Here is a 21,581-nt window from a genome sequence, read left to right on the forward strand (position 1 = left end):
TGCTAGTTCTGGCATTTGAGGAGGTACTGGCAATGGTGGCTCTAATCGTGGTAGGGTTAGAAGTAAGTTTTTTGGATCTCCTGGAACTGGTGTTATCGGTTGTGGTGGGAACTCTTCCCTTGCGCCTCTCCTTTTATGTATGGTTTCCTGTAACCTTACATCGTCTTGTCGGGTGTGTGACCCTGATGAGGCCTCTGAGAAAATCTGCAAAGAGGATGCCGAGGATGGAGATGAGTGAGAGGAGACCTGTAACCATTCTTCTTCTGAAGCTGTGTGCAGCAGAGGAGATTGTTGAGCTATGCGATAGAGATTCCAGCTCTTCCACTCGTTGTTGTGACAAGTGATGCACAGGTGTAGATGTACCCAAAGTGTGTGGGTGCTCTGTATGTTTCCTCTTACTAGTATGTTTTGCTGGTCTGTGTTCAAGTAGTCCAGTTGTTAGTGAGTGACCTTCGTCCCATCGTTTCTTGGTAGTTCCAGGGAAATCTGCAGTGCTATGACTTCGTTTATGGGCTTTCTTGTGTAGATGCAGCAATGTTTTCACCCTTTCTAATGGGTGTGTCGGTTTTAGTGTCGGCGCTGGTAAATGCGTCGGTGTCGACAAGCTTCCTGGTGCCGAAAATTGCATCAGCGCTGGAAGGTACGTCAGCGCAGGAAGGTGCGTCAACGTAAAAGAACATGCCCGCTTCGATTTATGTGGGCGCTCCGAGGCACTGGATGATGAATCGTACAACGCTCTCGACGCTCGCGGGGGTTGTGTCGAACGCGGATTGGATACCCCATGTGCCCAAAGGCCTGTGTGTATCTTTTCTCGCCCTTTGACTCCCGAGCCTGAGGAGGAAGGGCCTAAAGAAGCTGCCCTTTTCTGAATCGGCCTCACTTGTTTCTCTGGTCTCGGAGAACAGTGGGATTCTGGGGGGGGGGGGGGGGGGTGCTTTCAAACTTTTACCCCGTTTCAGATTTTCAATCTTTTCTGCCTGTTGGCGTCTCGCCCTGGGTGACATCTTAGTGTTTGCAGAGAGCCTGATCGTGGTCTGGGCCCAGACACATGTAACAGGCAGAGTGGCCATCCGTCAACGACATTTTTCCACAGGCACAGGGTTTGAACCCCGATGGCCTGGGCATTCTACCTTCCTTTCTGTCTTGAGAATCCACTCTGTTTTTTGTTTCCATCGTAGAAAAATCTTCTTGTCTGAGGCGATGAGAGCTCCGCGTGCACTCCCGTGCACGGAATAACAGACTGAGGAGATCTGTTTTTCCTGCGAGGGAACTCACGCGCAGCCGCACAGAGTTGAACTCTGTGTAACAGCTTTGGAAAGCTCCACCTTCCCGGGCCTGACAGACAGCCCAAGACAGATTGGCTGATTCAGCCATGCTATCAATGGGAAAAGTATGAGACCACAGAGACAAACAGGTAACAAAGAAGAATAATGGTGGAGAAAGGCAATGGAAGAGGAAAGCTGGAGAGGTGTACCATGAAAGGTAGTGGGGGTGAATGGCAACAGTGCTGATTGCACCTCCTGCTTTTTATCCAACTAACTGCTGCTATCTCAGGCCATAACTGTGAAATGTCAAAATCCTACAAGATAAAAGCAGCTGAATCCATTCTCTCACTCAATCAGGATACCAAAAGCTCATCCGTAAGAATCCTGTCAATCCTAATGCTGCAAATGTCAATCTGTACATAACCATATTATACTATATGAAACATAGAAATGACAGCAGAAGAAGACCAAATGGCCCATCTAGTCTGCCCAGCAAGCTACGCACTTTATCCATTTTTTTCCCTTTTTCTCTGTCCCACCTGTTACTATTGGCTTCCGGTACCCTCCAGCCCTAATTCCCCTCCACCCCACCACCAATTTAGAGAGCAGCGCCGTATCTGCATCCAAGTGACATCCAGTTCAATTAGGGGTAGCAACTGCTGTAACAAGCAGGCCACACCCTTGCCCCATACTCTTACCCACCCCTGTTTTTATTTTTTTGTTTGTTTTTTTATTTTTTTTGGAGATAGCAGCCCTCCATCCTTCCACTCCATGAAGGTGGAACACTAACTACTGGCCACTGGCATCCCGCTCCGTGAATGCCTCTGTGGCACATCTATTTACAATACTAGGCTTTACTTTTTATTAAAAGTTGTCTTCCAGCTGTGCAAGCCTATTTCTACCATATTCTTCATGGATCTCTTACCTTAATACATTTGGAGTACTCTGTTAATACCTGCTCTACTTGGTTTGCTCTCTTGGGTTCTTGGAATATCTATTGGAAACAAAATGCATTAGCTACAGCAGTGTGCACTTAGATTTTCTTTACAAAAATGAAAGCCAAGTTGATTAGAGAAACAATACATAATCCTCAACTAACAGCCCAAACAGGCATCCATGTTTTCTAACATTTAAAAAAAAAAACCCAAGAACTCAATATCTATTTTTACAGTTGATTGAACTATAAATAATATTTCAAGGATTGTGGTTTTGCTTAAGACTGACTCCAAAGAGAGACATGAGCCTATGCACATACATCTCTGACAGCAGAGCCATGTAAATACCAGAATGTCAGATGTACTTGCGCGACTCTAAAACAGAAAGAGTTTCTATTACTGTGCTGCCTATCCATTATTGTCAAGCAACAGCATTGAAAGCCCCTAAAGAGTTAGGATGACATTGCAAACAGGCATGAACCCAATACTCAACAGAGAACTGGTTCAGCTGCCATGGAGGAGCAGTGAGTCCTCAGTTAAACAGATCCCAGCCAGATATGAGGGCCAATAGCTTAAATGTAGAATTAGTATCATAACTGTCAGTAGGAGAAATTATATGTATGTGTGTCAAAACCTATTGATGTCAGAAAACTGAAATAGAACCTCAAGATCCCAGTTATCTAAGCTAATGAGCACTCTCCTAATTATCAGGAGGAAGAATGGCCTAATGGTTACAACAGTGGGCTGAGCACCAAGATTTAAATCTCACTTCTCCCATTCCCTGTGAATTTAGGCAAGTCATATTATTTATTTAATTAAATAAATTTCTATTCTACCTTTCACAAATAAGATGTCCAAGGTAGATTCAAATTACAATAGTCTAATATAGACAAGTGCCTGTCCTTATCATTTGAAAATCCTACTAATAAAACAACACAATACAAACATATATGACATAAAACACATTAATTCATCATGTCTATGAAATATCAGTCTAATACAATAACAATCTGCCTAAGATCATCTGTTAGTACTTAACAATGGATACACTTCAGTAAACAGCAAAGCTTTTAAGTACTTTCTAAAAGTTAACATATTGTATCTGAGATGTGACACAGCAATATAAGTAGGCTATTCCATAATGAGGGACCCACTGCCCAAAAATGCCGCTGCACATATTGCCTGCAAGTTTAATTATTTTGCGGAGATGGTCAATAGCTGATGTCCCTTAGAAGATCATAGCACTCAAATGGGAGCATACTTTTTCATGGACTTTTAAAAAAAATACGGGGCCTTTCTTTTGTTGGGATCTAAAGACTATCATTGCAAACAAACTTAATTTTCATTAAAACTCCGTTGCTCACTTAGTAGTTGGTGTTTCTTCACGGGATCACAATACCCCATCCCCCTCACTTGTAAAACTGCATTGGTTTCCAATGACTTGGCATATATAATTCAAGGCCTTTTGCTTAGTGTTCAAACGTTTGTACGATTTTGCCCCACCGTGTGTTTCTTCCTCCATTCTATCATAACAACCAAACCGCTCTTTATACTCTTCCTCAGGAAAATTGCCTCAGTTACCCCCTAAGTTTTTACAACTTGCTCAAACTGGAAGAGAATATTCAGTGCAGTAGGCACCTCTCTTATGGAATAAGCTATCTGACGTGATAAGGGCTGAAAAGAATTTGCTTCGTTTCAGGAAGCTATTAAAAACTCATATGTTTCATTAGTATTCCATCAGTTAGGTGGTTAGTTAGCAGTTACAAAGTGTAATTCAGTAAGAATCTCAATTCTTTGTAATATTCTTTGATTAAGACATTTTTAAATGTATTTTTTAATGTATTTGTTCAGATTCATTTGTACAGATTGTATTGGTAGTTTTGCCTGTGTGTGTTATATTGGAATCCGCTGAGATTTATGGATTATCAGACTCCACGATATAAGGATGCAGTACTACGAAACACGGATCCGTGTCGGGGAGTTTGTATTGCGGCTTGGACTAAGTTAAGTTTTATTTGCATAAATTAAAAAAGAAGTTAAAACATTTAAAATTATCTCTGGCTGATGATTATATATAAGGCAAAAGAAGGTATATTGTACCAGAAGTGCCTATTATGATAGCCACATAGATGTTATTGTACTTTGTTTTTGGAAAGTTTTTGTCTATAGTCATAGTTCATTTTAGTACAATAACAAGTCGGATGGTCACATTTTTGTATTGCTTATATAGATTTTATATATTTCTTAGATAATTTATAATACATCAAATTATAATAGTCTAATATAGACAAGCACCTGCCCCATCATTTGAAAATCCTACTAATAAATACAATCTCAATCTAACTAGATGACTAGAAGACTCACTAGATATAGTGAGTCTTCTAACCCAGTGGTTCTCAACCTTTTTTCTGTCGGGACACACCTGACAGATGGTTCTCACATGCGTGACACACTGACCCATGATCGTCACAGGGCTAGATGTAAATGTACAGTTTGCATCCACGGGAACCCCCCTGATCCACAATAATGGATGTAAAGCAGAATTATGACATTCCCCGTTCAACTCACTCTACAAAAAAGATATTCTGGTTCTGGTGTCATCTCAGTAACAGCAACTCAAACTCCTTCTACTTTCAGGCTCAATAGCCCTACTTATGAAAAGACAGCAGTTTTCCACCAATGCATGTCCTCTTGAGAAAACGCAACAAATAAGACTGATAAAACACTTACATGCTAGTAAAATATCTCTGTAACAGACACAGAACCGACCTAACATACTCCCAGGATCTGTAGTAATGCACATAAACTAATCCACACACAGTTACACCTGTATTATGGAATACACTCAAACAGGAGCAACCCTATCTATGAAAAGGCAACACTACAAATATTAAATCAGGCCCTAAAAACCAATACACCTCTTATTAAGAAAACAGAACTAGCAAGCAGCTATAGATCCCCACACAGAAATAATTATAAAACTATACTAATAAGCAGAATAAATGTTTCACAACAACTATGAACAGAATAACATCCAACAATTAAAAACTCATAAAAACTATTAAAAATTCTCCAAACACCAATAAAATATTTCAAAAAAAGCAGACACATCACATAATATTAAATAATTAAAATAGCAGTCAATCAAGAAAAATAAACTTAAAAAGCCACCTTTACTTACCCCCTCCAGCAGCTTTCCTACTCCTCTTCCATGCAGGCTGCAGCACACACCAGAAGCAGCAGTAGTGGCTAAGCTCTATACTCATGGTCCTCTTCCTTAGGGCCCATGTCTCTCACACACACACACACCATACCAGTCATGCCCCCATGACCAGTTTCTGTCTCTCACACACCAATCATCTCCCAGTCTTTGACAAACACACCAGTCACCTTCCTGAACAGTTTCTCTCATGCCATACACACACACACACAGGCTTCCCACTCCCGTGTTCCACTTACATATATGGGCTTCTCACTCTCATAATCACTTTCTCTTTCTCACATACACTCACCAGTCTCTCACTCTCCCATGCTTGTTCTCTCCACATGCACAGGCTTCTCATTCCCATAATCACTTTCTTTCTCTCCCACATACACCAGTCACCTGATCTCTCTCATGCATACACACACAGGCTTCCCACTCCCATGTTCTCTTTCAGATATACAGGCTTCTCACTCCCATGCTGTATCTCACACACTCCCAGCTTTCTCACTCCCATGCTCACTCTTCACATGTACAGGCTTCTTATTCCCATAATCACTTTCTTTCTCTCTCTCACATACACGCAAACACACACCAGTCACCTGATCTCTCTCATGCATATACACACACACATAGGCTTCCCACTCTCATGTTCTCTTTCAGATATACAGGCTTCTCACTCCCATGCTGTGTCTCACACACACACAGGTTTCTCACTCCCATGCCCACTCTTCACCTGCACAGGCTTCTCATTCCCATAATCACTTTCTCTCTCTCTCTCTCACACACACCCGTCACCTGATCTCTCTCATGCATACACACACACACAGGCTTCCCACTTCCATGTTCTGTCTTACATACACAGGCTTCTCCCTCCCATGCTGTGTCTCACACACACCCAGGTTCTCACTCCCATGCTCACTCTTCACATGCACAGGCTTCTCATTCCCATAATCACTTTCTCTGTTACACACACACACACCCAGTCTCTCTCTCATTTCCATGCTCGCTCTCCACGTGCACAGGCTTCTCATTCCCTGAATCACATTCTCTCTCTCACATTCACATACACACCAGTCACACCGTCACCTTACCAACCAGTCTCTCTCATATACATGCGCACACACACAGGCTTCCCACTCCCATGCTCTCTCTCACATAATCAGGCTTCTCACTCCCATGCTTTCTTTCACATACACCCCCACAACACCAGGCTTCTTACTCCCATGCTTTCTCACATACCCAGATTTCTCACTTCCATGCTTTTTCTCTCTCTCTCTCACACACACACATCCCTGACTGTCTCACACTCTCACATACACATCAGTCATCTCCTTGAGCAGTCACTTTCATTGTCTCTCACATATACACATACATCAGCTCTCTGACCAGTTTCTCTCAATCACACACATACTCTCGATCAAATACATTCTCTCACTTACACACAGGCTCTCAATCACACATATTCTCTCACTTACACACAGGCTGGCTGGCTGCTTCTCTCTCTTTCTGTCACTCACTTCCTCTCCCCCCCCCCCCAGCACAAACGGTAGCTGCTCCTCCAGCCCCCGCAGGCCAAGAAGGAAGAATTCCATCGATCGCGGGAGGCTCATGCTGCTCTCTCCTTTCCCTTCCGCTTTCTCCCCCAGAGCAGGAAGATCAGCTGCCTCTCCTGCTGCCACCGGACTCCTGCTATCTTCGGGCGTCCGAACTTCCTGTCGGGGGGGGGGGGTAGCGGAAGCGCAGCGCACAACGTCCGCTTCCTCCCTACCCCCCCCCCCCCAAGCAGGAAGATCGGCGGACCATACGGCCCGACGCCCGAAGATAGCAGGAGGCCGGTGGCAGCAGGAGAGGCAGCTGATCTTCCTGCTTTGGGGGAGAAAGCGGAAGCTGTGCGCGACGCTTCCGCTCCCCCACCCCAAGCAGGACGATCGACGGACCATACGGCCCGACGCCCGAAGATAGCAGGAGAACGGGTGACAGCAGGAGAGGCAGCTGATCTTCCTGCATTGGGGGGAGGAAGCGGAAGCTGCACGCGGCGCTTCCGCTCCCCCCCCCCCGAACAGGAAGACCGGTTGGCCATACGGCCGCAGCAGCGCTTCCCCATGTTTGCCGTGATGGCGCGCGAGGCGTGGGTTCTCTTGCGGCACGGCCTTTCTTCTTCCCGAGCACCACTTCCTGTTCCGGGTCCGGGGGGGGGGGGGGGGAATGCAGGCGCGGGAAGAAGAAAAGGCCAGCCGCGGATGCCACAGCTTTTTTTTTTTTGCACCGCTGCCGTTCCCGCTGGGCTTGAACGTGCTGATAGCCCGGCGGCAACGGCAGCAGGGAAGAACGAGCAGCGGGAGGGACCGGGAGCCACGCGACACACCTGCCGGTGCTTGGCGACACACTAGTGTGTCGCGACGCACCGGTTGAGAACCGCTGTTCTAACCTATAGAAGACTCACTATATAACAGACTTTATTTGTGATAAGCCAAACCCACAGAATAGTCCTAGATTGCAAATCTCAGTTAAAAGAGGACATAGGTTCCCATTAATTTCTAAAGTATGCTAGTCCGCAGGTTTTGCTTTGCGGACTACCCATAATATTTCAGTCTTGGCTAGATTCAACATGAACTTATTTGTGAGCATCCATGCCTACTATTTTTATACAGGAAGCCAATAAGTCTGTTATAGAATCTAATGGTGAATCTATTTGTAAAGTAAATTGAATGTCATAATAATGTATATCTTAAATTATGCTCAGTTACCAGTCTTTCTAAAGGTACATGATATATATTAAACAGAGTGGCCAATAAAAGTTGAGCCCTGTATAACTCTGTACTAGCTAGACTTAACAGCTGATATTGATTTGTATAGCTGTACTTGAAAAGATCTATTAGATAAAAATGAAAAGGAACCAGGTCAAAACAGTTCTCCCTATTCCTGAAGCAGAGATCCTTCTTAAAAGCATCTGACAGCACAACGTCTCAAAGAGCTAGAAGCATCCAGCACCACCACCAATGTGGTTTTCTGCTTGTCTAACTGAATTACAAGTGAATTCGCTATAAAAATGAGTAATGTTTCAGAGTTATGGTAAGCCCTAAAATCTTATTGCTGTTCATCCAACACATTGTCCATCATGAAGTCATTTAGTTGCATCAGCAGGCACTCTCCAGAACCTTACTTTAGTGTAGGATTATAGGTCCGTAACTAGTAGGTTCAGCAGATGGCAAATTTTTCTTCAAAACAAGTCTAACAATTGTTCATTTCAGAGAATCTGGTCCCATTACCTCAGTTACTCACTTAGGAGGTCATTTTCAAAGGCTTATCGCGTGCGATAAGCCTCTATCGCACGCGAAAACGCCCTTTTCGCATGCAATAGCATGCTGGTGGCGGCGAGGGAGCGGACTCGGTGGTGTCTTCGCTGGCGGCGATAAGGTTAGTAACGTTATCATCGCCGATGGCGCTATTGGGTGCAAAAGCTGGCAGCGAAAACACCACAGTGGTACGAAGGCTGCCGGCTTTTGCAGGTCCGCCCCTCCCTTCACCCCCCCCCCCCCCCCCCCCCGTTTTCGCTGGATTCACCATTCTGCGATACAATGGTGAATCCAGGCCTTAGATTGTAAGCTCTTTTAAGAAAGGACATTTACCTGAACAGTTATCACTATTGTACAGCTTATAAAAAAAAAAAGAATAGGAAACAAACAATGAATATTGTGTGGAAGGAATGTAGTAAAAATGTAATATTCAGAGGCGAACCATCCTCATTACCCTCTAGAAACTGAACAGTAGGAAAATTAGTTCTTACCTGTTAATTTTTGTTCCTGTAGTACCACGGATCAGTCCAGACTGTGGGTTGAGCCTCCTTTCCAGCAGGTGGAGACAGACTAAAACTGAAAGGATATCCTATATGAGGACAGAGCCTATCCTGTAACCCTTCAGTATAACTATTGTCAAAGCAGAAAAATAACAAAACCCCAAGTAGGATCAAGCAAGTAACCATAAAGCTCAATGGAGCAACTATAGAACAATAAGACAAACATGGTATAACTATACGCTCTTGCATATACTTGGTATGAAAAAACTACCAAGGCTTCCGGTGTAATTGCTCAGTATTCTTGCACAACACAGGGAGTAATAGAAACTGCAAACCTGTAGGAAACAAGCTTCGAGAGGACATAAAAGAAGACAGACAGGGAAGGGCATCTGGACTGATCCATGGTACTACAGGAACGAAAACAGGTAAGAACTAATTTTCCTTTCCCTGTACGTACCCGGATCAGTCCAGACTGTGGGATGTACCAAAGCTTCCCTAAACTGGGTGGGATCGAGACAGTCCCGCTCGAAGCACTTGGAGCCCAAAGGAACCAAAAAGTGGAACCTACACGGCTAGGCGGTAGCGTCGATCAAAGTATAGAAGGACGTCCAAGTGGCGGCACTGAAAAAACTCCGGAGACCGATTGAATGTTCGCCCAGAAAGTAGTTCAAGAACGCAGTGAACGAGCCGTTTGGCCCTCGGGAACTGCCCGACCTTGACAAAGAGAGTCCGAGGAGACTGCTTCCTTCAACCACCGCGCAAAAATGATCTGAGAATCCGGCTTACCGAGATTGGGCCCATTCCAGAGGACAGAAAGATGGTCCGAGACAGAAGATATTGGTAACCTGGAGGTAGCGAAGTAGAACTCGTATGGCATCAAATTCATGGCGATCGTCGCCAGTCGCAGGGAAAACGCAAGGAGTTCTGTTGACTGGTGGACATGGAGGTTAGAAGAACCGACACTAAGAAGGAAGGGCCCGTCCTGAGGGAAACCCCGGAATCGGGAAATCGCAAAAAAGGTTCCTGAAAGGACAGCGCTTGGATCTCCGAAGTCCGACGAGCAGAGGAGATAAAGACCAGAAGACAGTCTTAAGCGTAAGGGCCTGCAAGGTGACGCGACGGAGAGTGTCGAACAGAGCCGCAACAGAGGGCCCGAAAAACCAGATGAAAAACTCTACGACGGGCAAGAGGGTGAGCGTAGATGCTTGACGCCTCTGAAACACCAAGTCGCAGACGGGTGACCACTCAGTGATGACCTTTCACCCGACCCAGGAGAGAGCCGAGAGGATAGACCTGTACGCGCTGAGAACGAAGGGAAGATCCCCTTGGAGAGACTGTCTTATTTATTTATTTATTTATTTCAGAGCTTTTATATACCGAGGTTTAGCACTTAGCCTTCACCCTGGTTTACAATAGAACAATTTGTTACATAGAACGGTATAAGGAACATAGAATGGAATAGTTTACATCGAACTGTTTGGAGAATAACTTACAACTAGATTTAAACGCTTGAACAAGGTCAGGTCATTATACATTAGAACTTTACTAGCTAAACGGAACTGAGAAAACACAAGTTACTATGCACAAGATTATTTGTCAAGAAGGTTTGCCAAAAGTTAAGGTGGGAAGAAGGGGGGAAAGACAGGGGGGGTGGGATTGGTAGGGGAGGGGAGAAGGAGAAAGGATGGAGGGGGAAGAGGATCTTTGCATTGAGAGGGTGATATGTAATGGGGGAAAGAGAGAAGAGGGGAGCGGTCAGAGGTGAAAAGTGGAGGGGGGGAGATCATTAGGAACTCTTAGTGCACTCGTCTTGCATGGGAGAAGTTGAAGGTGGGGTAATGAAGTTAGCCTACGCCATCTCTGAATGTTTTGCTGAATAACCAGGTTTTCAGTCTTCCAAGACTAATCAGGTTAGTCTTGGAAGAAAAGGACTAAATAGATCGGGGCGGAGTACGCCGACAGACCCGACTCTGCAAAAACCGACTCAAACACGTGCCAGAAAACGCACGTATGCCAGAGAAGTCGACTGTTTCCGGGCCCGCCGCAAGGCGAAGAAGATCTCCTCCTGATAGCCCTCGCACCGGAGACGGCGCTGATCAAAAAGTCAAGGCGCCAGGCAAGCACGATCAGCCGGGTCGCAAAATATAGGTCCCAGACTAGGGAGCCGAGGAGGATGGCGTAGCCGCAGAGGTCCGTTCGTCGCTAGGTAGAGAAAATCCGCGAATCAATGCCTGCGCGGCTCCTCGGGTGCTATCAGAACCACGGGACCCTGGTGGAGTACTACCCGTCTGAGAACTTTCCCGACCAGAGACCACGGAGGAGGAAAACATAGAAAAAAGACGGCCGACGGCAATGGGAGAACCAAAGAATCTACGCCCGCCGAGCCATGGTCCCTCCAGCGGAAGAACCAATTTGCCATGGTGGTGCGAAGAGTCGCCATGAGCCCCACGTGGCAGGGGGCCACCTTTCGATGAGAAAATCCATAGTTGTGTCAGAGAGTTCCCACTCCCCGGAATTGAGCGACTGACAACTGAGAAAGCAGCCTGAACATTCCCCTTGCCCGCGGAGTGGGAGGCCACCGGGCACTGTAGGTGTCGCTCTGCCCAGGCGAAGAGAAGACTGGTGTCCAGGGCCACCCGCGGACTGAGAGCGCCACCTGGGCGATTGATGCAAGCCACGGTGATGGAGTTGACAGACAAGACCCGTAGCGCCTTGCCGCGGATGAGGAGAGAAAACTGCAGAAGAGCGAGAAACATCGCCCGAGCCTCCAACCGCTTAATGTGCCAACAGGACAGAGTTGGTGGCCAGATCCCCTGGGCAAAACTGGGAGAGGTAGACCACACCCCAGCCCGAAGACTGGCGTCCGTGGTTACTATCGTCCCCTGGGGGACTTGGAGAGGTATTCCCGGTAGCAAATGAGGAAGGGGGGAGCTACCCCTGTAAGTCAGCGACGGTAGAGCCCAAAAAACGGGAGAACTGTGTGAAACTGCTCTGCCAGTGGCTGCCAACGGGACAGGAAAGTTGTCTGGAATGGTCGTATATGAGCAAAAGCCCAAGGGACTAGGTAGAAGGTAAAAGCCAAGGAGCCCGAGATCTGCAGGCAGTCACAAGCCGTCGAAGAAGGCAGCAAGGGCAGACTCTAAAACTGGCCAAACAAAATGAGGGTCCGCGAGAGAGGCAAGAAGAACTTGCCCACCCGGGTGTCGAAGTGGGCTCCCAGGTACTCTAACTCCTGAAAGGACCAAAGATTGCTCTTATAGGAATGCAATATCCACCCTAGAGTCGCAAGAAGAGCTAGCACGCGATACACCACCCGCCAGCAAAGAACTACCGCCTTGAACCTGACGCACCAGACGACTAGATAAGAGTAGACAAGGAGTCCTTCCCGGCGGAGAGCTGCTGCACCAACACCCAGACATTAGTGAAGATGCAAGGAGCCGTTGCGAAACCAAAGGGAAGCGCCCGGAACGAGAAGTCCCGGCGGAGGACGTGAACGCGAAGAGACTATGGCAGCCACGATGAATCTGAAAATGCCGCTGTTGGAAAACGAGTGGGACGAGGAACGCTCCGGGGCAAGACGGCACGAGGACCGCTCACAAGGTGTCCATGCGGAGAATCGGGATCTTGAGAGCCCGGTTGACTCTTGAGAGGTCTAAGATCGAACGAAGAAAAGAGGATACTGGCCTGCGGAAAGTACGCTGTCTGGAACCGGGGCCTCCGCGCCCAGACACAGGAGCTTGGCTGGGGTTTGCTCCACCATGTGCCGCAGGGAGCGCCCGCACGGGAAAACAGAAAAAGATCCCTACAATCTGGAGGAAAGCGAAGACGTGCCCATCAATGAGAACGTCAAGGACCCACTGGTCCGACAGGATCTGGACCCAGTTCGCGGAAAACAGGGAAAGGCGACAGTCCAGGAAGGGGAGCGAGGAATGAGGCAAGGAAACTCCAGAGCGTGTGTAGGCGTAAGGATTGGTCACATGGGCTAACCCTCGCAAAAAGGGTGGTGCCCCCAAGAAGGCTGCGACAGAAACTACGATCAAGAAGGAACAAACCCCCTGAGGGGACACCAGGCCCGCGTGGGGTATACCAACTCTGGCCCCGAAAGTGTGGACGAGAGGGTAGAAAGGACCGAGCTGGGCTCGAACGGGCCTCCGGCAGCTAAAGGTCCTTACATTCCCGTGAGGAATCCCTAGCTGCTCAAGGTCCTGGACAAGAAACAGCATACCTTTGAACGGCAACGTACCCCACCGGGCTGGGGAGGCCGGATCGGCCGACCAGTGGCGCAGCTAGAGGAGCGGACATCGCCGAGGCTATCGCTTTGGCTGGAGGCGCAGAAGGGTCGCATGTGCAGCTTCTGGCAACGGGGGGTCCCGGGCGCAGGGCAAAGTTGACGTTGACCCCATCTGAGACCTGCCCGCAGCAGGGAACTGCAGCGAATAGTGGTACACACCCCCAGCACTAGGCCATCAAAGTGCGCTTCACATGAGCCTCGAGTAGGCGTACCGGGGCCGCTTGAAAGCCGGGAAAACCCACCTGAAATGTGACCGCATAAGTAGTCCATGGAGAGATTATTGGATTTTTTTTTTGTTTTGTTTTTTTCTAAACGAAGCATACCACTGGGAGGGGGAGCTTGTTCAGGGCACGGTCCGCCCGGGGAGCCTGCCAGTGCCACAGGCGTGGGAGGAAGGGAAGGCGCTTGCCTAAACCCTGAATCCTGTCAGGACCAGGGCCATATCCGTGGCCAGGAAGGCAGTACCAGGAGTGGAAGGGTGGCTCACACAACCGGATTGGCGATAGGATCCGGGAGTACCAGATCCGCCTGGGGGTGGGGGGGGCACCTCCAGGACCACCCGTGCCCCAAGGGACCCTGGGGGCACCATAGCCGGGCGAGCTGCCAACGACACGGAGCGGGGAAATTTATTTTATTATTATTTATTTAATTTCTTTTTTTTTTTTTTTTTGATTGTAATATTGTTTTGTCCCAGGGGGGTCAATGGGGGACCCTTCCACCCCCTCCTGCATGCTCGCTAAAGGGGATTTACACCGGAGGAGGAAATCTACAAACAAAAAACGAGCCCAAAAAATCCCGAGTGCGGGAGGGGAAGGGAGAAGCGAGGGGGTGACAAAGAACCCTTCCTGGGGGGCTCAAATCGGGGGGTAGCCGCAAAAAAATCGGCCCCCCCCCCCCCAGCCCCAGGGAGCTCTGAAAACGGAGCCGATAAAAAATCCAAAATGGCCGCCGTTCGCGGGCTTTTCTGACCCGGGAACAGCCTGCCCAAGCTCTGGGGACCCGATTCCCGTGCTAAATTTGCCTTCCCTGCCGAGGAGGGACCTTACCCACCCGGCAGGGAGGCATAGAAGGAGCCCCCCTCGCAAAAAACTCGAAGGGGGCTGGCAAAGAGGAGGCAGGCTGCCTGCCGCGGCAAAGAGAAAGCCGCTCTGAAGAAAAAAAGGCTGCAGAGAAAAGTTTGATTGACAGCCTGGAGGCCAGGAGTGAAGCAGGGGGGAACCCTGCTGACTCCTGCCTGTCTGGCTGCCGGTTCAAGGCCTGCTAGGACCAGAAAAAATAAAAAATACTGGTCTACTGCTGCAAAATAAGTTAGAGGTAGGGGAATATGAGCGCAGCAGTGGGTTCTAAACCCTCTCGGCAGCCAGATGGGGGGGGAGACGAGACCCAGAGAGACTCGGTCCCCACACCTGGAAGCGGTTATGGACTCAGGCTATGCAGTGCACAAGGGACAAAGCCCCCCTGAGCCCAGCAAGAGCTGGGAGACGGAGCCGTCTCCTCACAGAACAAGGAAAAAAAAAATCACCAAGAACAAACTTTTTTTTTTTTTTTTTTAAATAGGAAAGAAGACTACAAATAAATACTTGCTTGAGCCTAAGGAAAAGAAGAAGGAAAGGCTGACTAGCCTAAGGCAGAGAACCGAAGGGAAGCTGCTACACCTGCTGGAAACAGACGAATATTGAAGGGTTACAGGATAGGCTCTGTCCTCATATAGGATATCCTTTCAGTTTTAGTCTGTCTCCACCTGCTGGAAAGGAGGCTCAACCCACAGTCTGGACTGATCCGGGTACGTACAGGGAACAGAGGTTTAAAAAAAACCAAAAACAAAAACAAAAAAACCTCCTAGCTGGAAAAGTTCCTAGGGCTTTAATTCTCTACATTCATTATTCTAGGGCCAGGCTTCCCAAACTGGTCCTGGTGACTCACTGGCAGTCAGGTTTTCAGGATAACTACAATGAATATGCATGAGAAAAAGCCGCAAATCCTAAAATACTGACTTGCTTTGGGATTCCCAGGGCAGATCTGGGGAGCCCTGAGATTCTATGGAGATCATGATGCATCTTAAACTGAGAGGAAGGTCATGCCCAATCATGAGGCAGCTAAATGCATACAACTGTGGTTCCATCAGCGCGCAAAATGCACGAGTGCAGACCACGGAAGAAGTAGTATATGAAGAAATAGCCAGTTGAATTTTGCGTGCTGATGGAACGGACAAAGATTTTTGCGGACGTTGAAGATATGACGTGTGGAAGTAGTTATTTCCCCTGAAGCAGGACCTTGTGGTTTGAAACACGATCGTGTCGGGATTCGGGACTTCTATCTATCTATTCTGGAGATGAGTATTCTCTTTGAAATATATTGGATTGGGATATTTGCATTTTTGCTTCATAATGAAATTTTGTTCCTATGATTCATACCATTTTTAGTTCATCAACACGTTTGAGAGACTTGTTTTATTTACACAAAAAAAAATATATTACAAAAAAATGACAAAATTGAAATAAAATAAAGTGACCCTATACCAAACAAGAGTTTGATTGCAATACTAACTCACGCTCCGATGGAGCGCACTGTTAACCTGCCCTTGGACGCGCATTTTCCCTTGCCCCTTATTCAGTAAGGGGCAGAAAACGCGCGTCCAACACGCGGCACCTAGTAGCGCCCTCAACATGCAAATGCATGTTGATGGCCCTATTAAGTATGCCCGCGCGATACAGAAAGTAAAATGTGTAGCCAAGCTGCACATTTTACTTTAAGAAATTAGCGCCTACCAAAGGTAGACGCTAGTTTCTGCCGGCACTGGGAAAGTGCACAGAAAAGCAGTAAAAACTGCTTTTCTGTGCACCCTCTGACTTAATATCATGGCGATATTAAGTCTGAGGTCCCGAAGGGTAAAAAAAGTAAAAAAAAAAATTTAAAAAAAAATTTAAAATGGGCCGGCGGCTGTCGGGCCGAAAACCGGACAGTCAATTTTGCCGGCGTCTGGTTTCTGAGCCCGTGGCTGTCAGCGGGCTCGAGAACCGACGCCAGCAAAACTGAGCGTCGGCTGTCAAACCCGCTGACAGCCGCAACTCCAAGTCAAAAGGAGGCACTAGGGACGACCTAGTGTCCCTAGCACCTCCTTTTGCCCGTTTCTACCGCACCACCTAATTTAAATACAGAATCGCGCGCATAGGCGAGTGGCCTGTGCGCACGCCGGGAGAGCGGCATTCGTCCGCTCTCCCGCGGACGTTACTGAATCGGCCCGTCTGTGAGTAAGGCTTCTGAGCCGCTGCAAAAAAGGGGAAGGCCTGTGCGATCGGCGCCGAGCCCCGCCAGGGGAAGGTCACTGTGAATCTCTCCCCTCCCGGCCGGCCTCAACGCGGCAGACATTGCAAAATAAAAATCTGCCTAAACAGAAAAGCGAATCGCGCCGAAAACGCTGAGCCCCGCCTACTATTCCAGCGCCTCCAATCAGGTACCAGCCCTGTGGGGTTTTAAATTTAGACACACTTGCGGCGCCATCTCTCTTCGGCTTCTGAGCCGCTGCAAAAAAGGGGAAGGCCTGCGCGATCGACGCCGAGCCCCGCCGGGGGAAGGTCACTGTGAATCTCTCCCCTCCCGGCCAGCCTCAACGCGGCAGACATTGCAAAATAAAAATCTGCCTAAACAGAAAAGCGAATTGCGCCGAAAACGCTGAGCCCCGCCTACTATTCCAGCGCCTCCAATCAGGTACCAGCCCTGTGGGGTTTTAAATTTAGACACACTTGCAGCGCTGCGCGACAAAGGGGCCTGCCCCTTTGTCTCGCCCCTTCGGCGCAGCCCCGAGGAAGCCCCGAATCTACATCTTGGTCTTTGGTCTGATTCTTTAATTCCATACCATCTTTATCTGCCCTCCTACCAGCTCATACAACATAACATCAGCTCCAACAAATCAAAGCACAAACATCACTAAAGAACGGCTTTAACTTTCAAGCCCCAGCTATCTACAAAAGAACTGGCAAACCAAACCACATACAGGTAGTGGCACCAGAGACTCCAAGCCCCAGATCTGCATAATCCAAGCCAACTTCACAAAGAAAGCTCGCGGAATTACCAGATTTGCCAGCAGACTCCTCAGAGGAACTTTAAACATCTCATTATACGTCCACCCAATACCACCAGGTCTTCCTTAAGCTTCCGCTTAACATTCGCCCATCTTTCTCCGGACTGCATTCGCCCATCACTCTCCGGACTGCACTCGCCCATCACTCTCCGGACTGCACTCGCCCATCACTCTCCAGACTGCATTCGCCCATCACTCTCCAGACTGCATTCGCCCATCACTCTCTGGACTGCACTCGCCCATCACTCTCCAGACTGCACTCGCCCATCACTCTCCAGACTGCATTCGCCCATCACTCTCCAGACTGCATTCGCCCATCACTCTCCAGACTGCATTCGCCCATCACTCTCCAGACTGCATTCGCCCAACATACGCCCATCATACATACAGCACTCTTCTAACATTATCCGCCCAGCACTTTTCAAACCACATTCGTCCAGCACTCTTCAGACAGCATTCGCCTAGCACTCCTTTTGACCGTAACGATTCCTACAGTCTTCCACTGCAGCCACTTACATCCCAACATGCACCCCCTCACAATTCCCATCATCCACAATCCCAAATGGAGAACACCAAAGCCCCCTTCCCCCCCCCCCCCCCCCCCATCACAATCGTCAACAGAGGCTCAGGCCCATCTTGCTGACACCAGTCACTCAATTCCTTGGACTAACTCTCTTCTCTCTCACATTGATTAATGCGCAATCGATCGCTAAGAAAAGTCATATATTCAACAACTACCTATCCGATACATCTGTGCTATCACAGAAACCTGGTTAAAACCCTCCGACACTGCGCTAATAAATCAGCTACCCATACAGGATTACGATGTTCTCTCTATTCCCAGACCCAAAAAAAGAGGAGGTGGACTTCTCCTCGCAGCCAAAAAAACACTGGGTCTGACTTTGCAGACTTCCAATAACATATCAAAGATTGAATTTGCCCTATTCAACTCAAAACATCTGACGATCGGCCTAATCTATGCTCCCCCCGGAATACTGGAAGCTGACCCATCCTCCATCATAGAACTTACAGCAAAACACCTAAATTCCAGAAAACCTACCATCCTCATGGGAGATTTTAATCTGCACGTAGATATCCAACCTCATTCTACCAACTGTAAAACTATTCTCTCCTCTCTCAACAATATGGGTTTCAGACAAATAGTGACTGAACCAACCCACAAAGCAGGCCATACACTGGACCTTATCTTCATAAATGAAGGTATCACAACCCACACCACTCCAACTTGCACTCCAATACCTTGGTCAGACCATCGAATTATATCGTCGGTTTTAAAAATAAAAGAACTTCCACCACAATCCACACAACCAATAACTATATCGCTTAGGAAACAGTGCTCAGGAGACCAACTCGGTGAACACCTAGCCAAGGAACTTGAGCACCTAGACCTATCCGACGTAAACTCAGCAACTTCATCATGGACCAACATCACTAAAAAGGTTGCAGATCAAATTTGCCCCATGACAACTAAATCTATCAATCCAAACAAAGACAACAGGAGACCCTGGTTCACACCGGAGCTAAAAAATCATAAACACGAGTTGAGATGCAAGGAACAAAATTGGCGAAAAAATCCATCTTCAACCACCCTCCTCATCTACAAATCATGCCTTAACTCATACAGAAACAACATCAACACAACAAAGAGAATATTCTTCTCCAAAAAAATCCACCACCTCATTTTTGATTCAAGAGCTCTTTTCTCCTATGTATCAACCCTCACAAAACCCCCGGCACCTACCATTCCAGACGATCAAGCACTCAATAAAGCGAACGAACTGGCAAACTTCTTCGACAACAAAATCACTTCACTCCTAGCCCCCATCAAGGGACCATCTACACATCCAAAACACGTAATCAACCTCACCCCCCAATCTTCGCGATCACCCACTCAACAAACACCTCACTCAACCGCTCAACAACCACCACTCCCAACAGATCAACAACCATCGCACCCAAATGTCAAACAACCCAACACTTCACTAACAGTGCTCAACACTTTTGAGCTCACATCCACTCTAGAAATTGAGAATATTCTCAAGAAGATAAAACCATCCTCCCATCCATCAGACCATATTCCATCCAACAAACTGAGTCTGATCACCAACACCATAGCCAAACCTTTAGCAGACATTATTAACTGCTCCTTCACTCAAGGTCATGTCCCGAATCAACTCAAGTTAGCCATGCTCAAGCCGCTCCTCAAAAAACCCAACTTACCCACCTCAGACCCAGCTAACTTTAGACCCATAGCAAACCTCCCGTTGATTGCCAAAGTTATGGAGAAAGTTGTAAACAAACAACTTACAGAATATCTTGACGAAAACAACATCCTCACCTCAAACCAATTTGGCTTTCGTAAGTCTATGAATACCGAATCATTATTAACATCATTATCAGACACTATCATTTTCAACCTAGAAAAGGGCCAACCTTGCCTCCTCGCTCTCCTGGATCTTTCATCAGCGTTTGATACCGTTAACCACTCATGCCTCCTGCAACGCCTAATAGACATCGGCATTACAGGAGTAGCTTTTAACTGGTTCAAATCGTTTTTGGAGAACAGAACATACAAGGTCAAGATAAATAACAAAGAGTCCCACACCATCGAATCCAAAAGGGGGGTACCACAAGGATCATCCCTCTCCCCGACTCTCTTCAATATTTATCTACTCCCACTCTGTCAACTTCTCACTAACCTTAAGCTAAGACATTACCTATACGCGGATGATATTCAAATCCTCATCCCTATAGAAGACTCCATACACAAAGCCATATCATTCTGGAATAAATGTCTGTCAGCTATCAACAATCTACTCACCAGCCTCAACTTGGTTCTAAACAAAAACAAAACTGAAATCCTCATTATAACACCGGAAAACTATACCCCCTCCTCACATTCTAACACTAATCAACATCCGGACACCGCAGGGCTCTCCACCACGCAACAGAGACCTGGGAGTCATCATAGACAACAGACTCAGTCTCAACAAATTCGTCAACAGCACAACAAAAGAATGTTTCTTTAAACTTCAAACATTAAAGAAACTCAAACCTCTCCTCCTATACAGAGACTTCCGCATGGTTTTACAAGCCATCATACTCCCAAAGCTGGATTACTGTAACTCTCTCCTCCTAGGCCTACCAGCATGCACCATCAAACCACTTCAGATGGTCCTGAACGCCTCTGCAAGAATTCTATCAAATGCCAAAAAGAGAGATCATATCACCCCAATTCTCCACCATCTCCACTGGCTTCCGATTAAATACAGGATCCAGTTCAAGTCTTTAATGATGATACATAAGGCCTTACACAACATCGCACCCCTCAACCTAACATTTCAATTTCAATTACACACATCTGTGAAACCAACCAGAAGCGCCTATCAGAACAGACTAATCACACAACCGGCGAAATCCGTTCTGAGGAAACGTGCATTATCCACAGCGGGCCCTTCACTTTGGAACTCGCTCCCTCCAGACCTTCGTTTGGAACCATGCCACTCTACATTTAAAGGGAAACTTAAGACTTGGCTTTTCAAACAAGCTTTCCCCTAGAGCCAAGAACTCGAAGAAAAGTCTTTTCAAGCCCACAACGAGTTATTCAGATCTATTATTTTCTTCCTTTTTTCAATCAGAAATTTACACATGCTGACTTCAATGTAAAAACTTGTTTACTTAGTTTTTGTTCAATGTAAAACTTCTTTTTTATTCTGTTCTATGTAAACCGCTATTTGTAGCGATAGTTACTGTTCTTTGTGAACCGGGGTGATATGTATATTATACAGGAACCTCCGGTATATAAATTATATAAATAAATAAATAAATAAGGGTCCTACAAAATTTGATGGCTATATGATATGGCTTAAAAAATAAACCAGTTTAACCATTTATATATTTTTTCTATGTGCAAAACAAACCCATTTGGAGACACTATCCCCATGAGTACTTTTACCACAGAGGGAGGAGGGTAATTTTTAGCCCACA

At 47.0% G+C, this 21,581-nt stretch overlaps 1 protein-coding gene across 3 annotated transcripts in view; it reads right to left on the reverse strand.

Annotated features, from left to right (window-relative positions):
• DDX11 (DEAD/H-box helicase 11) overlaps positions 1-21,581 on the reverse strand; it is a 427,300-nt gene that overhangs the window by 51,089 nt on the left and 354,630 nt on the right. For 2 of the 3 annotated variants that reach the window (XM_029599951.1, XM_029599950.1), the window contains exon 22: positions 2,191-2,259. The exons of the other annotated variant lie outside the window; for it this stretch is intronic. In XM_029599951.1, the coding sequence (XP_029455811.1) occupies positions 2,191-2,259 (69 nt within the window). The remainder of the gene's footprint in view (positions 1-2,190; positions 2,260-21,581) is intronic. 3 annotated transcript variants of the gene reach the window in all.

The sequence above is a fragment of the Rhinatrema bivittatum genome, chromosome 4 (genome assembly GCF_901001135.1).
Source record: "Rhinatrema bivittatum chromosome 4, aRhiBiv1.1, whole genome shotgun sequence".
Classification (NCBI taxonomy): Eukaryota; Metazoa; Chordata; class Amphibia; order Gymnophiona; family Rhinatrematidae; genus Rhinatrema; species Rhinatrema bivittatum.